This window comes from Megalopta genalis, chromosome 2 (genome assembly GCF_051020955.1).
Source record: "Megalopta genalis isolate 19385.01 chromosome 2, iyMegGena1_principal, whole genome shotgun sequence".
NCBI lineage: Eukaryota > Metazoa > Arthropoda > Insecta > Hymenoptera > Halictidae > Megalopta > Megalopta genalis.
Genome location: NC_135014.1, coordinates 18,654,719 through 18,667,856, shown reverse-complemented (window position 1 = coordinate 18,667,856; position 13,138 = coordinate 18,654,719). Strand labels below are relative to the sequence as shown.

General features: G+C 30.3%; 2 protein-coding genes across 9 annotated transcripts in view; one reads left to right on the top strand and one right to left on the bottom strand.

The window, feature by feature from the left end:
- gw (trinucleotide repeat containing adaptor protein gawky) overlaps nt 1–4,186 on the top strand; it is a 79,278-nt gene extending 75,092 nt beyond the window's left edge. For 5 of the 7 annotated variants that reach the window (XM_076518661.1, XM_076518662.1, XM_076518663.1 and 2 more), the window contains 3 exons: nt 1,062–1,137; nt 2,094–2,217; nt 2,306–4,186. In XM_076518661.1, the coding sequence (XP_076374776.1) occupies nt 1,062–1,137; nt 2,094–2,217; nt 2,306–2,368 (263 nt within the window). In that variant the 3' untranslated portion in view covers nt 2,369–4,186. Of the gene's footprint in view, nt 1–1,061; nt 1,142–2,093; nt 2,218–2,305 lie in introns of those variants that run through there. The other 2 variants (XR_013032668.1, XM_076518664.1) reach the window with 2 other exon arrangements.
- Nucleotides 3,130–12,544, bottom strand: MICU1 (Mitochondrial calcium uptake 1). Of its 2 annotated transcripts, none has more exons than XM_033470880.2 (11): nt 11,974–12,544; nt 11,176–11,326; nt 9,470–9,629; nt 5,675–5,712; nt 5,392–5,506; nt 4,994–5,154; nt 4,696–4,812; nt 4,242–4,366; nt 3,757–3,884; nt 3,506–3,595; nt 3,130–3,409 (listed from the first exon to the last, which is right to left on the bottom strand). In XM_033470880.2, the coding sequence occupies exons 1-11, from the start codon at nt 12,192–12,194 to the stop codon at nt 3,258–3,260; spliced, it is 1,458 nt and encodes a 485-aa protein (XP_033326771.2). In that variant the 5' UTR covers nt 12,195–12,544; the 3' UTR covers nt 3,130–3,257. The 2 variants fall into 2 exon arrangements, with proteins under 2 accessions (XP_033326771.2, XP_033326770.2); XM_033470879.2 differs by lacking the exon at nt 9,470–9,629 and adding an exon at nt 7,155–7,314 and having other exon boundaries at nt 11,974–12,543.
- Nucleotides 12,545–13,138: the final 594 nt, after the last annotated feature.

The following is a 13,138-nucleotide window of genomic DNA, read 5'->3' as shown; positions in this document are numbered from 1 at the left end:
AAAGTTATTAGTAGGTCATCCAATTGCTACAACAGAAGCAACATGAGCAGATAATGGAATACAACGGGCATACTAGAATTGGTGAAAGCATACCTAATTGAAGGTACGGTGACTGTCACTTTTCCAGATTCAGCAGCGTAATCGGAGCATTACGGATAAACCATCACTGATCAACCGATCAGTTCAAATTCAAACTTCGTCAGTGATTTCTGTCCTTGGTAACATACGTTTCATTTACAGTCATCATTGCTAACTATAACAAAGTTGTAGCAAGTACAACATGTTCAAAATTTTTATTGTGATATCTGTCATTTTTCTTTTCATTGTTGCAACTCCTGGAAAAAGAATACGAAATCATCGTCCAGGTAAATTGCCGATGTAATTTTCTTTTAAACCTTTGCACAAATGTGTCTGACGATCAGACTACACCCCTATTTTCTTCTTTATTAATCACTTCGACGACAATAGGATACGATTAAGTCTCATCGAAATTGTTTAGGTTATTTTAAAGAATAATTATTGATTTTTAGGTAGGTTTACTGTAGGATTTCTTCGCTTTGAACCAGGATTGAATTGTTTTGGATCGAATTGTTTTGAATGAATTCTTTGTAGACAAATATTTTGTTCGAATAACAATTAATACCTATTTCTTCGAATAAATTGTACGAATAGAGATTGCAAAATTAATCGTTGTAGAAATATTACAAGGACAATGTAAGCTAGTCTCTAACAAGGACTATTAGGAAAAATTTACTATCCTAGCAGAAAATCAGCAACTTCATGCCGACGCACACACTGTCTCAGATGTGTAGGTACATGAAAAATTCAATGCAATAGTAGTAGTAGTAGTTTATCACGAATATCTCGGAAACTAAGATTCTCCGCAAATTGTGTCTAAGAAAAAACTTGTTCAGAAACATGCCTCCAATAACATATTAAAAAAAATCACCGTAATTGTCCTATGTTGGGATATTGGATATGCCCCGAATAATGTTTGAACGAAGTTTGGAAAAAGTTGTGTCAAATCAATTTAATGCTAACAAACTCAAAAAATGTTCCAGATGAAGGGGACAAGCTTCAGAGAAAGTCAGATGACGAAATTCTTGACGAATTGGCAATGAAAAAGGAACTTTTTCAGTGAGTGGGTATTATTATGTCATTGACACGTAACTTATGTGAAGTAACTTTTTATTCGATGTCCTTGTAGCGAATAGTATATTAATAAACAATATATAATTATTCAGGCAACGTGATTGGAAATTGGAAAAATCGAAATAAATATGATCAGTCAATTGAATTATTCTGCTAATCTATTGTAGTCGACAATTCATTGGCGTAACTGGAGTCGTTGTCGTTGCATTGGGAGTTACAATAAATTCGCCCTAATTAACGCTCAGATTGTACACAAGAATGATCAATTTGGGAAGAGGAGATATCATTATTCGAGTCTTGCGGCTAGTTTTTTTTATAGTTATCGATTGTCAACAACTATAAAAACGAGACCCAAGGCTCGAATAATCGTATCTCCTCTTCCCAAATTGTCCTTTTTTGTTTCCAAGCTGAGGGTCAATTCGGGAGAATTTACTGTACTTCGATGTTACGGAGATTCGAACCTCTTATAAGTAGTATTTGAATCTTGAAAATCAGAACCTATCTCGTAGAGGCTAGAATATATTTGAAAGTTCGAACCTTTCTCGTAGAGGTTACAGTGTGCATTATATACATATATAGGATAATATATTATATATATAATATGTTATAATATATAATATAATTATTATTATTATTATTATTATTATAATATATATAATATATATAGGATAATCCATATTTGGAGTAAAAGTTCTATATTTTTTATATGAGGGCAAAAAAAGCCCCCCCCCCCCCCCCCTCTACCGTCCTCTACCTACTCATATCAATGGTCAATACAATTTGTATTTACATATTTTCGAATTGTTCACTCGTACTAGATTATTTTCCATTAAAAAGAATAAACAGTAACGAAGATACGAGTTTCGTATAATTTAACACTTATGGATATACGATGCCTTCACAATGTTTTTGTATTTAAATTGGGAAACTAAAAATTTCAGGGACATTTTCCTAGAACGCCAATCTGGAGATAAATTACAATTTGGATATGTTTGTGAAAATCCGATTCAGTGGGAGCAAAGATTTGAAGAAAAAGATTTTCTAGAAAATCGTCATCGGGGAAAGGTATTGCCGTCACTTTAAAATAAATTATTTCTTTGACAAAATACATCGGTACATGACGAATTCTAAACATGCAATTGTATTTTTATAGGTCAAATGGGCAGATATAGGTGGCACTTATGGCGAACACTACTGGGATATTAATCACAAATAAATTATATGATCTCTATTGAGATATTCTATAGACGAAAAGCAGTAAGTCACGGATCTTTACTGTTCCATGAAACACAAAAATAATGAAATCAAGATATTCTAAATAAATTAAATGTTTATAAATAAGAAGATTCTAACAAAAATTAGAAATAAATAAAAATGGAAGAACACATTTCTTAAATAATGTTACTGTTAGAGTGGTGGAGAGATCTCACAAATGGGATTTGATGATGCCATTTTGCAGCACATTTCAGGGTTGTCTCCGAAAATTGTACAGGCTCAGCGGCCTCTGACTTTGTTTTGTTGTTAAATTTTAAAAGAAGGATCAAATTAGACACTCTTGGTCTCGAACTGTCCGTAATTATCCCGAGCATGGAACCTAAATATCTGATTGCTAGAATTATTCTTATTTATGTCGTCTACGGTAGTGGAGTCGGTTACTGTGAGGCGACCAATTGTTGCGCCTTTTGGTTTGTTTTCGATCATAATTAGTTTTATATTTATCAAACAAAACATATTAAATCTTTTTATTTTTTTATTTGTTTTACTTTTGAATAAAAACATTTAATATGTCTTATTTAATGAATATAAAAAACCAAGGACATAGCAATTGGACACTCCACAATAATTGGCTTCACCAGCCTATATGTACATCATCAATTGTTGGTAATTTTCTTCAACAATTTCAGCATTTTATGATTATTTGTAGTGGCATTGTACAGACCAATGAATGGATGTAAAGGATAAAAACTAAAATAGTACTTGTTCATGTTTCAGTAATCTTTTATTCAGTTAATAATTTATGTTTATTTATTCGAAACAAGAAAGCCGTTGACGATTATTTTTTTTCTTCATGTATGAGAAAATGATTATTTTGAATTATGTTAATTTTAATTATCGAAGGACATATAACTAATTTTTAAGCACTTTGCCATAGACTCGATCAATTTTACAAAGCCAGTATCTTTTGGTTTTTCCAGTCCTCTCAAAACTCTATTCTTCATAACAGCGACAAATTCTTTGTTACTTAGTTGACCGTCCACTGTAAATACACAAGAAATGAAATCATGATTTTTCTCTAGCATAAACGTACAGTTGCTATGTTTGTTTTGTTTGTTTTAATAAGAAAAATACTTACTGTTCTCATCAAAAATAGTATAAACTACTTGTATGACGTGATCACTCAAATCCACATGTGCTACTGTCTTTGCAACATGCTTCAGAGTAGCTAGAAAGAAAAAAAAATTTTGTTGTACAAATATGAAACAGAGATATTAAAGCAAACGTGTTGTGTGAAAATTTAAACCTACACCTCTGGAAAACTAGTCATAGTGTAGCAAAAGGTATTAGCTCTATTGGTAAAAGGTATGAATTAACGTGGACACAAACCTGGATCAATTGATGCTCCTGCAATATGATAGAATGTCAATGCTGTATCTACATCATTAATATTATTTAAAAAGTGGAAGAACTTTAAATATTCATCTTTGCTTATCCCTTGCGGATTTTGTTTGAAACTGAAACAAGACACATGTTGATGTGTGTTAATGATTAAAACAATGTGTATCTGTGAGAGGTCATGCAAGTATTAAAAAACAATAACAACATGTTGAAGAAAACAAACGCGACCCTAGAACATCCTTCGAGAAAAGAATTAATGTAATTTAATAAATCATCCTTACATATTTCACGGTAATATTTTTAAATCTGTAATTGTGAATTAAAGATAATGTATACAGTATAAGATTAAGGGAAAAAATATATGTATGTTCTAAATTCGTAATAAAAAATTAATATATTAAGTTATTAAAATAAGCAACATATGATTTGAAAATAATTCAAGACATACTGCCATTGTAAATGCATATATTTACCGTTTCTTTATAGTTTTTAGAATTTTATCCTTTTTCTTGTCTGGATATCCCGCGTATGCTAACAATAATTCTGTGAAGTCTTGTTCTGATATTTTACCATCTTCACCAGGACTTCTTCTCTCGAACTGCAACGTTTTTGTCAAACATGTATTAAACAAGCTTTTGCATAGTATCTTATTATAATATTGAGGAAGTGCACATGTTCTCTTTCGTCACAATATACTGTGTAATAACAGAGTCTATATATATATATATATATATATACAATGATTGCCAGATGGATTTTCCGCGGCTCGAGTTTTAAGGTCCAAACTTTCGCGAAAAATGTTTTGCCCAGTTTCCGAAAGTTTCGCCTTTGTTGCCATTATTATTAACATCGTGAGCTGATTTGTCGAATGAATTTTTCAAAAATATGGCCTTGGAATAATTAATGATATACATTCGAAAAACTTACTTCTAAACTCAGTATTTCTGTCTGTAATTGCTGTTGAAATTCGAGAAATTTTTCAATAGTCAATTTTCCTTTCATATTTGATCCGAAGAAGTATGTAGTTAGTGCGGAATTGACACCCTAGACATAACATACATTGAATTAATTATGGTATGAACCCTGAAAAATGAAAGAGTGTTTATATTTATAACATTTTGTTCTAACGCAACATGATATTATAGGTATGGAGGATGTGGCTAAAACAAAACGCTGGTAGCAAATGCGTTTAATTGATTAAAAATCAAGAAATAATGCTTAATACTTTAAACATGTTGCCAGTGGTTATATGATCACGATGTCGATTTCCAATACTAGTTTGTTGTCGGATTAAGGTTGCAACTTTTCCAAATTCTTCAGAATCAACATCTCCATCACCATTAAAATCGAACATCCTGAAAGCAATCTCAAAATGCCTCCTGGAAGCTATAAAAGAAAAGCACATTTATCACTAATAACAAAATTTTGTTTTAAATATTCATAGTTATGAATGTTGCTATCGTTTTTAAATATAATAATTAAATATAATAATATTTTATCTGTGAAGAAGAATATTCAGCTAAATAAAGAAGTCCTTAAATACAAAACATAGAAAAAACCAAGTGGCTCTGTTTTAGTTTAATGAAAAAAAAATGTTTATACATATAAATATGCAGTACTTACTGGATAATACGGTGAGAAGAAATATGTAATCGGAGAAAGTGATTAAACCGGCACTTCCCAGTTTGTAGAAGATACTATCCTCGTCTAGGGATAGTTCCAGTTTGTTATGAACATTCTACCATTGAAAAAGTAAAAATTATTGTAAAAATTTTATTAGATTTTTGTTACGACGAATTTCGTAACACAATATAATATGCACTTAATATCTTTTTATATCGTCAAAATTAACGAAAATTTTCAAGCTGATCAGAGTGAAATATTACAGACGAAATAAATCACTCACCTTTGGGTCGTAGCGTTTGTACTTATCCAGACCAAGACCTTAAAAAGATAGTATCATTTTAATGCACGATATATTTTGCCAAATAAAATGAACAATTTAATTGTGATTATGCTATCATGCTGATCATTCACATGCTCATGCAGGTGTTACAAATGAAAAAGAATCCGTATTACACAGTAATTTCTTAATAGAAGCTTATAAGATAGTCTCCTCAAAAATTAGATTCGTCAAAGGTTAATAATTGCAATAGTTATTCTGAGAATAATCTTTTTGTGCTAATAAAAGCGTTTGCTGTTATCAGAACAATTTTACAAATAAATTAAGCTAAAAATATCACTCATGTTTTTTTTTCATTTCAATGTACAGCGTGTAAAGAAATGTTTGGTCTTAGTCTTGGCCATCGTAGATGTATTCTATATCTTCGGATTTGTCCTCAAACACGATTTTCAATTTTGTCAATTTTGTTTATTGCATCGTGTTCTACTCACCGTGGTTTTACAATGTTCACCCGGTACCACCCGCTCACCAGTCGCCTAAATGCTACGCACATACACTTACATAAAGCAACACACGCGCCTGATGTTTTCCGTACATTTTTTGTTTCCCATTACATTTTTTTGTGTCATGTTATACATCAATTTACATAGATTTTGACACGTTAATTTGAGATCGCAAAATTTCTCTACTTCAGAATTTTCAGGAAAGATCGATTTAAGCGAAAAAGGTAACGAAATTGTGATTTCGCAAACCTATCATTATTTCGGCCACTATATCACTTCCTTTCTTTCATTACACTATATGTATAACATCTCGGGACGAAAATAAAATTTGAAGTTCTGACTCAGTCAACAAAAGACGATACATTCTACCTGTTCTATAATGTGACTTCGATGATCTTGATTAGTCGATTTACCCCATTTCACCAAGCTATTGTATAATAATTAGCGTTTAAATACATCACCTTTATTTTAAGGATACCCACAAAAAAACTATCAATAATATTATCAATACTTTAAGGCTCTCAACATTATTGCGGTTTGCAAGAAGTATTTACAATATACATTACCAATATTTGAGCCGTTTTTTAAGTCGATATATTTAAGGGTTTGCGTTTTAACACGTTTAAAAATATGGATGCTGACTTTCGAGAAGATTTACTTGTATTTGTTATCTCGGGATACTGATATTTTTTATAATATAATATCGTATAATATAATTTCGTATAAACATTAAAAGATCACCACTTTTCATTACGGTAAAGTGACTTATGCCACTTTCAAAATAAACGGCTCATTTATTGAGAACATTAGCATTGTTGAGAGCCTTGAACTATCCATAATGTACGAATAGTAGGCATGTGTACATATTTAATACATTCATGTGTACGTTCTGTTAAGTATTGTTTGATATAAATCTCGAAGCGTCTCACTATACTACAGCGACATCTACACACAGTAATGAGATTGTTCAAAATTTTTACCATCGGGTTGTTTTACGCCGGGCGTTATTGATCTCAAGAAGTCATCGGGTGTCATGAAGATTTCGTGAATGTCGTTGTTAATCACTTGCAACGTAGCGAAATATCGAAACACTTTGTCCGGAGTGGAATAGTGCCTCACGCGATTTTCATATTCAATGATCTGCATTGTAAATATCTTTAATGTCTCCAATGGGCCGTAATAGTTCCACAACGTAAGAAAAATGTAACATTTCGTGCCGAACGAAATAATGAGACGCTTTAAATATTTATACATACGTGATGCAATTAAACGAATGAGGAGGTGAATTCTGCGAATTCAACTAGTAAACTAAAAGAAATGGAGACGTGGAAATGAATGTGACTGAGATACCGATATTCGATGTTTAACTCGGTACTCTGTACGCTCGAACTTACTTTGATTTGAGGTCTCATTTTCTATAATTTGGCACGTAGTTATCGACTAAATTCTCGAAGTTTTATTACGTTACGCTTTTGGCTAACACGTAATATGTAATATGTCTCATTCTATAAATACAAAGTTAAATATGCCCAACAACAAACCAAAGACACAGCAATTGTTCATTCCTCAGTGATCGGCTCCACTACCCTATTCATTGTTCAACCAATAATTGTAATCAGATACATGCGATTCTGCGGAAATTTCTTTGTAAAACGAAATTAAAAGTTCCCTCTTAATGTTAATAAAAGAATGAAAACCGGGAAAGATTATATTTTCAATGTTCTTTAGTTTTGTTGATATAAAAATGCAGTTTTAGTTGAAATATTTCAAATATATACACATTTATCGCCTTGACAATGATCCATAAATTATGATTTATAAAAATTTCTCTGAGAAGACGTAATCACTTAAAGTGTTTATAGTTGCACAAAAACACTAACTGAATACGCGTCCGCTGCTCGCGTTACCATCGAGTTTTAATTGGTCAAACGCTGCGCGAAAGGCAAAGCAAATGCAGTTTATTGTACCTCAGGTACCTAATTTATTCAGCTAAAAAGTCATTTTTTATTACGATGAATTCTACAAAACTGTAGATTAGCAATTAGTCGAATTCCTTTTCAAAAATGTCCATAAAATTCGATGCTGTGTAGTAAATTCGTGCCAGACGAAGAACTCTTCATCAAATTTATAGGGTAAACTTATAGGGTAAAAAATACGCATTACGACTCTTTCTAAACTATGATAGATATTTACAACCACTTGAAATAGGATAAATTAAAAACTGAGTACACTGGTATGTTTGGCAAACTTCTATCTTCTAAGATAAGTTCAAACTTTCTAATGTCCTTAGTTTTTACGTAATGATTATTTTTACCCCAAATAGAGCTATTTTATAGAAATTCATGTTTTTTTTTTTAAACTAAGGGTGATAGAGTAATTCTGCTTCCGGAATCGTTTTTTGGATAACAAACTCTACAAGGATCATCCACTGGTTAATATAGATCAATCATTATCTTCGGTTATTTTTCCATTGTTTTTCTTGGCATTGACTAATACGTTTTTATTTATTACATCAGCTTTACTTCGCATATATTTTAGTTAGTAATAATATGTTTTATCAAAAATATGTCTCGATAATTATTTACTACTCTAATATGATTAATTAATTGGGTGTCTTCATTTCCATTATTTCTCTTAAAATCCAATTTTCTTAGAAATGCAAATAATTATTCAAAATTATTACTTCTTAAGAAATTCATGTTATTTAAACAACATAATTTCTTATTTCTGCGAAAATTATCATTATAATCAGTACAGCATTCAATACTGATTGCAACTGTAAATCATGAATGATGCAAGGGACTGTGAATGCATTGAAACCTTTTTGAAACTAATTGTATAGTACACATTTTTGTGAATATATGAATAACCAGAAATCAGTACAAAAAAAAATATATAAATAGAAAGTATAGCAAAATTATATGCTGAATTTATATGGAACACCAATCCGTATCCGAACATCTGTTATCAGAATAGTCTAATTAAAAACAAGTGCAAACAACTTTCTGTTTTCAATTCAATCAGATAAAATAATAGATAATCACTTCAGAAAATTGTCTCATTGAAAGCTTAGAATGTGTAATAAGTTTTATAAGAACAAAATAACAAAGTCTCTTATTTAATTCGGATACAAAAGGTTCTACGTATATGCATAAAAAACTCAATAACTTATCTTAGTATTAAGTCAGACAATATTAATGTCAACTCGAAAGGATGAAATGAATGGTTAGTAAAGTGAGAAGTGATAAATAAAAGCATAAAAGGAAGGCACTATAAAAAAAGCAGAAAATTATACCATCTGGTTGCCTCATGCCGGGAGTAATTGCTCTCAAAAAGTCATCGGGAGTCATGTATATTTCAGTACTATCTAAGGTCGATAGTTTTACAGTTGCAAAGTAACGAAATATTTTGTCGGGTGTAGAATAAGCTCGTAAACGATTTTCGTACTCTATAATCTGCAATCATTTATTACACAGCGGTAAATAAATATTACTTTTCTGGAGTTATGTTTACATTCGGCCTCGTATCGACATTTTTAACGTTCTCGAGAATTAAAGATTTTACTATGTACATTTTTGGTATTCAGAAGTCATTTCGGATTGGGCTCACAGTGTATCATCATCTGTAAAATCAACTTTCAAACTTTTTGTCTTGCTTATTTCGCTCGAAAGACTCTTCCTTGAGATGATGAAAATCCAACTCCTTTATTTAGTAATATTAGGATCGAAATATTATCAATCAGCTGAGGATGTTTTTGTAATGAAAACAATTAAAACAGACGGAAACTAAGTCACCAACAAGTCACCAAGTCGGAGTAAAAATTATGAATTTTGCTGAAGTTTTATAATATACAAAATTAAAGCACTCTCAGAAGTGCTCTTTTTTTTACAACTATTTGTATGTGAAAGAAAATTGAAAATTCGTTATAGACTGCAGATTTTTATGTAAAATAAAAATTATTTGCATTAATCGCAAGATACGAGGGCTATATGTATAAATACCTATCTTTTTGTAATATGAAAGAATGTATGTCAAATTAATTTGCTTAAAACAATCTAGTATGTATACATATGAGTTTTAAGTTGCAAAATTATGTCACTGAAATTTTAATATGTTTTAACAACATAGGCAGTTGTTATGACACATTTATTAGAAACATGCTTGATGGGTGACTCACAAACATATTCGATCTCTGTAAAATTATTCACATTTTGTCATTTTTGTTTATATATACAAGAAATATAAATATTAACAATGACTGAAAGTATTAGTATGCTCAGTTGATGCTAATACACTATTTCAATAACGGCGATGTAAAATTGTACACGGTAATTAAAATGAAAACCAAAAAGTTAGGAACGCATAAGTATGAAAGGGAAACAATACTTTGGATGCATAAGGATGGAAAATCATACAACTGGATTGCAGAAATTGTAAATGGACTTAATAAGTAAATTGACTTCATAAAGAAGTCAAGAACTGAAGGAACAATTGCGAACAAAGTTTGTTCAAGCGGACAAAAAAAATGTACTGAAAGAGAACAGAAAATTATCATTTGTGGACTGATAAACAATTCTCAACACCTAAGTTGTTGAATTATATTACAATTTTACTGACAAAATTTGGAAACTTCCCCCTTACTACAGATACTAAGTTGTTTTAAGTAAATTAGTTTAACATACATTGTTTCATTCATTCAAGTTTGTAAACGAAAGCATATTAATATGAAAGTATTAATGGTATTATTTTTATTATTAAAGTATTATTTTAATATGGCTAGCGAAAGCTAGCCATTGTATATTGTATCATATAACAGCAATTTACATATACGCTATTTCCATGTGCACTTGTTATATGTACATGTTTTTAGTTTTAAGTGGACAGTACCGTACAATTTTTATACAATCTATATATTCATCTACATTACACATGTACGAACACCTATCACATTATTTAATAACTTATTAAATTAAGTAATAAAGATCTAAGTAAGTTACTAACCTTACGATCACGAAAACCAACTTTTGGCTTTTTTTTCTTTTTCTTTTGATCATCTTCTTCCTGCTCCAATATCATTTGCCCGTTCTCATTGTTTACCTCTTCAACGATCATCTCTGCAGCTTTTACCGAAGAAAAGTATCTTCCATTCATTCTGTAACACAATTGGTTTCAAAACATATAATAATAAATAAAACATGAGTAACACAAATGAAACTGTGTGTATGTATATACAATAGTCAGACTATAGAACTTTATGCAAAGTAAAAATGATCTACATCAATTGAAAGAAACAGGAATCAAATACAAATTTATTTCTTCTCTTAATAGTTTTAATAAGCTCAAAGCAACATGATTGTATTTATTAGTTCTCTCAGTATTTTCACTGTCTTGTATTCTATATACTGATTTTTGTAATAAATGCATAAAATCAGCAGTTTAATAATAATAAATAATGTATATATAGTATTCATGCCATTGTGAACTTATTCTTTAATCATAGAAACATGCAAAATCTTAATTATTGATTACAACCCTAATTTTTTATACAATTATATTAAGTATTTATAAAAATAATTTTCATTCTTTAACTAAAACGTAAGATATTAATTCTTAAAAGTACTTATACGATAAATGACAATTAAAATATCTCGCATCTTTTTGGTAAGAACCTTTTATGTATCAGTTCGATTCATTGCATTTTATTTAATTATATAATATGATGTTTTTTACAAAATTATAATCAATCAAATGTTTATATTGCACATCATTGTAAAAAATATTATATAGTATAAAACTTACCCTTTCCAATTTATAAGACCAATGATGAAACAAACTGGTACCCCCAATAACAAAAATAAATGATGTTTTTTACGCTCGTCTCTTTCATATGAAAAATTCATGAAGTTCTTTGGCATGGAATATCGAAAATTATTGACATTGTGAACGATTAATACAGACTTTTGAATGTTCTTGCCTAAAGTATTGCGAGTTAATGTACTCATAACCTTATTAACAAACATTTTCAATATTTTTGCAAGGAAATTTAGGGACTGTCAGAAGTCATATAAATTGCTCAAAGGAGCTCTATATGAAAAATTCAATTGTTATCACTTAAATAGCTTCGAATGTTTACGTTATCATTATTTTTTGTCAAGGTGTTATCTGTTTAACTTATTTCACAATGGGTGTTTTGTTTCTTTAGTTAACATTCTTTAGTTAATACTGCAAGTCAATAGAATTGTAGACACGCAAACTTATGTCACACAAAAATAGTTTGCCAGCAGGGACGAGGTGTAGAATAAAACACTCATGCAATGTATTTTTATGACTTGAATTCTGGGGCTCTAGAGTTCTATTACCATTTCCGTGTCGCGCTCAACGTTACCGATCGTTCACGAATTTAGGCATGTTAGCAAGAAACGATTATATCATATATTTAATTCCTATTACAAATGCTGAATATTATTTGGACGCAATAAGGTGGCAAATTTTTTTTATCGCGATATAGCTTAACTTTTTGTTAATTTCATTATTTTGCACAGGTTATTTTTTTATTTCTTGGCATAATTTGGGGGAGGGAGGGGGGATGACGTTCCAAAAAAAGTTTTGCAAAATAATTTTCACTAAGTATGTATATCAAAGAAAAATCACATATCAATAACTATAATGTAATTTTTAATTACTAGACATGTAATTACTAAGACTGTACACTATATGTATAATGAGAATCTTTAACCTTTCAACCGCAGGCAGCGTGGAATTCGCGTCCTAAATATTTTGTAAAATTTAACAAAAAAAACTTTTACTTTAAAAAATTCTTTTAATTTTTAAAAAATGTATAAAACACCTTTGTGTTTCTTTTTCTATATCTCTTTTAATTTAATTCCACAATTCCGCAATTTCATACCAAAATATCAAAAACTCGACCGCAGTTAGAGGATTAAATAACCATAAGTAAAATCTA

Coding starts and splice junctions, on each gene's coding strand:
- MICU1 (XM_033470880.2), bottom strand. CDS start 12,194: ATGTTTGTTAATAAGGTTATGAGTACATTAACTCGCAATACTTTAGGC. Junction 4,813..4,993: donor CCACTGGCAACATGTTTAAA/GTATTAAGCATT, acceptor TGTTATGTCTAG/GGTGTCAATTCCGCACTAAC. Junction 3,410..3,505: donor TACTATTTTTGATGAGAACA/GTAAGTATTTTT, acceptor GTGTATTTACAG/TGGACGGTCAACTAAGTAAC.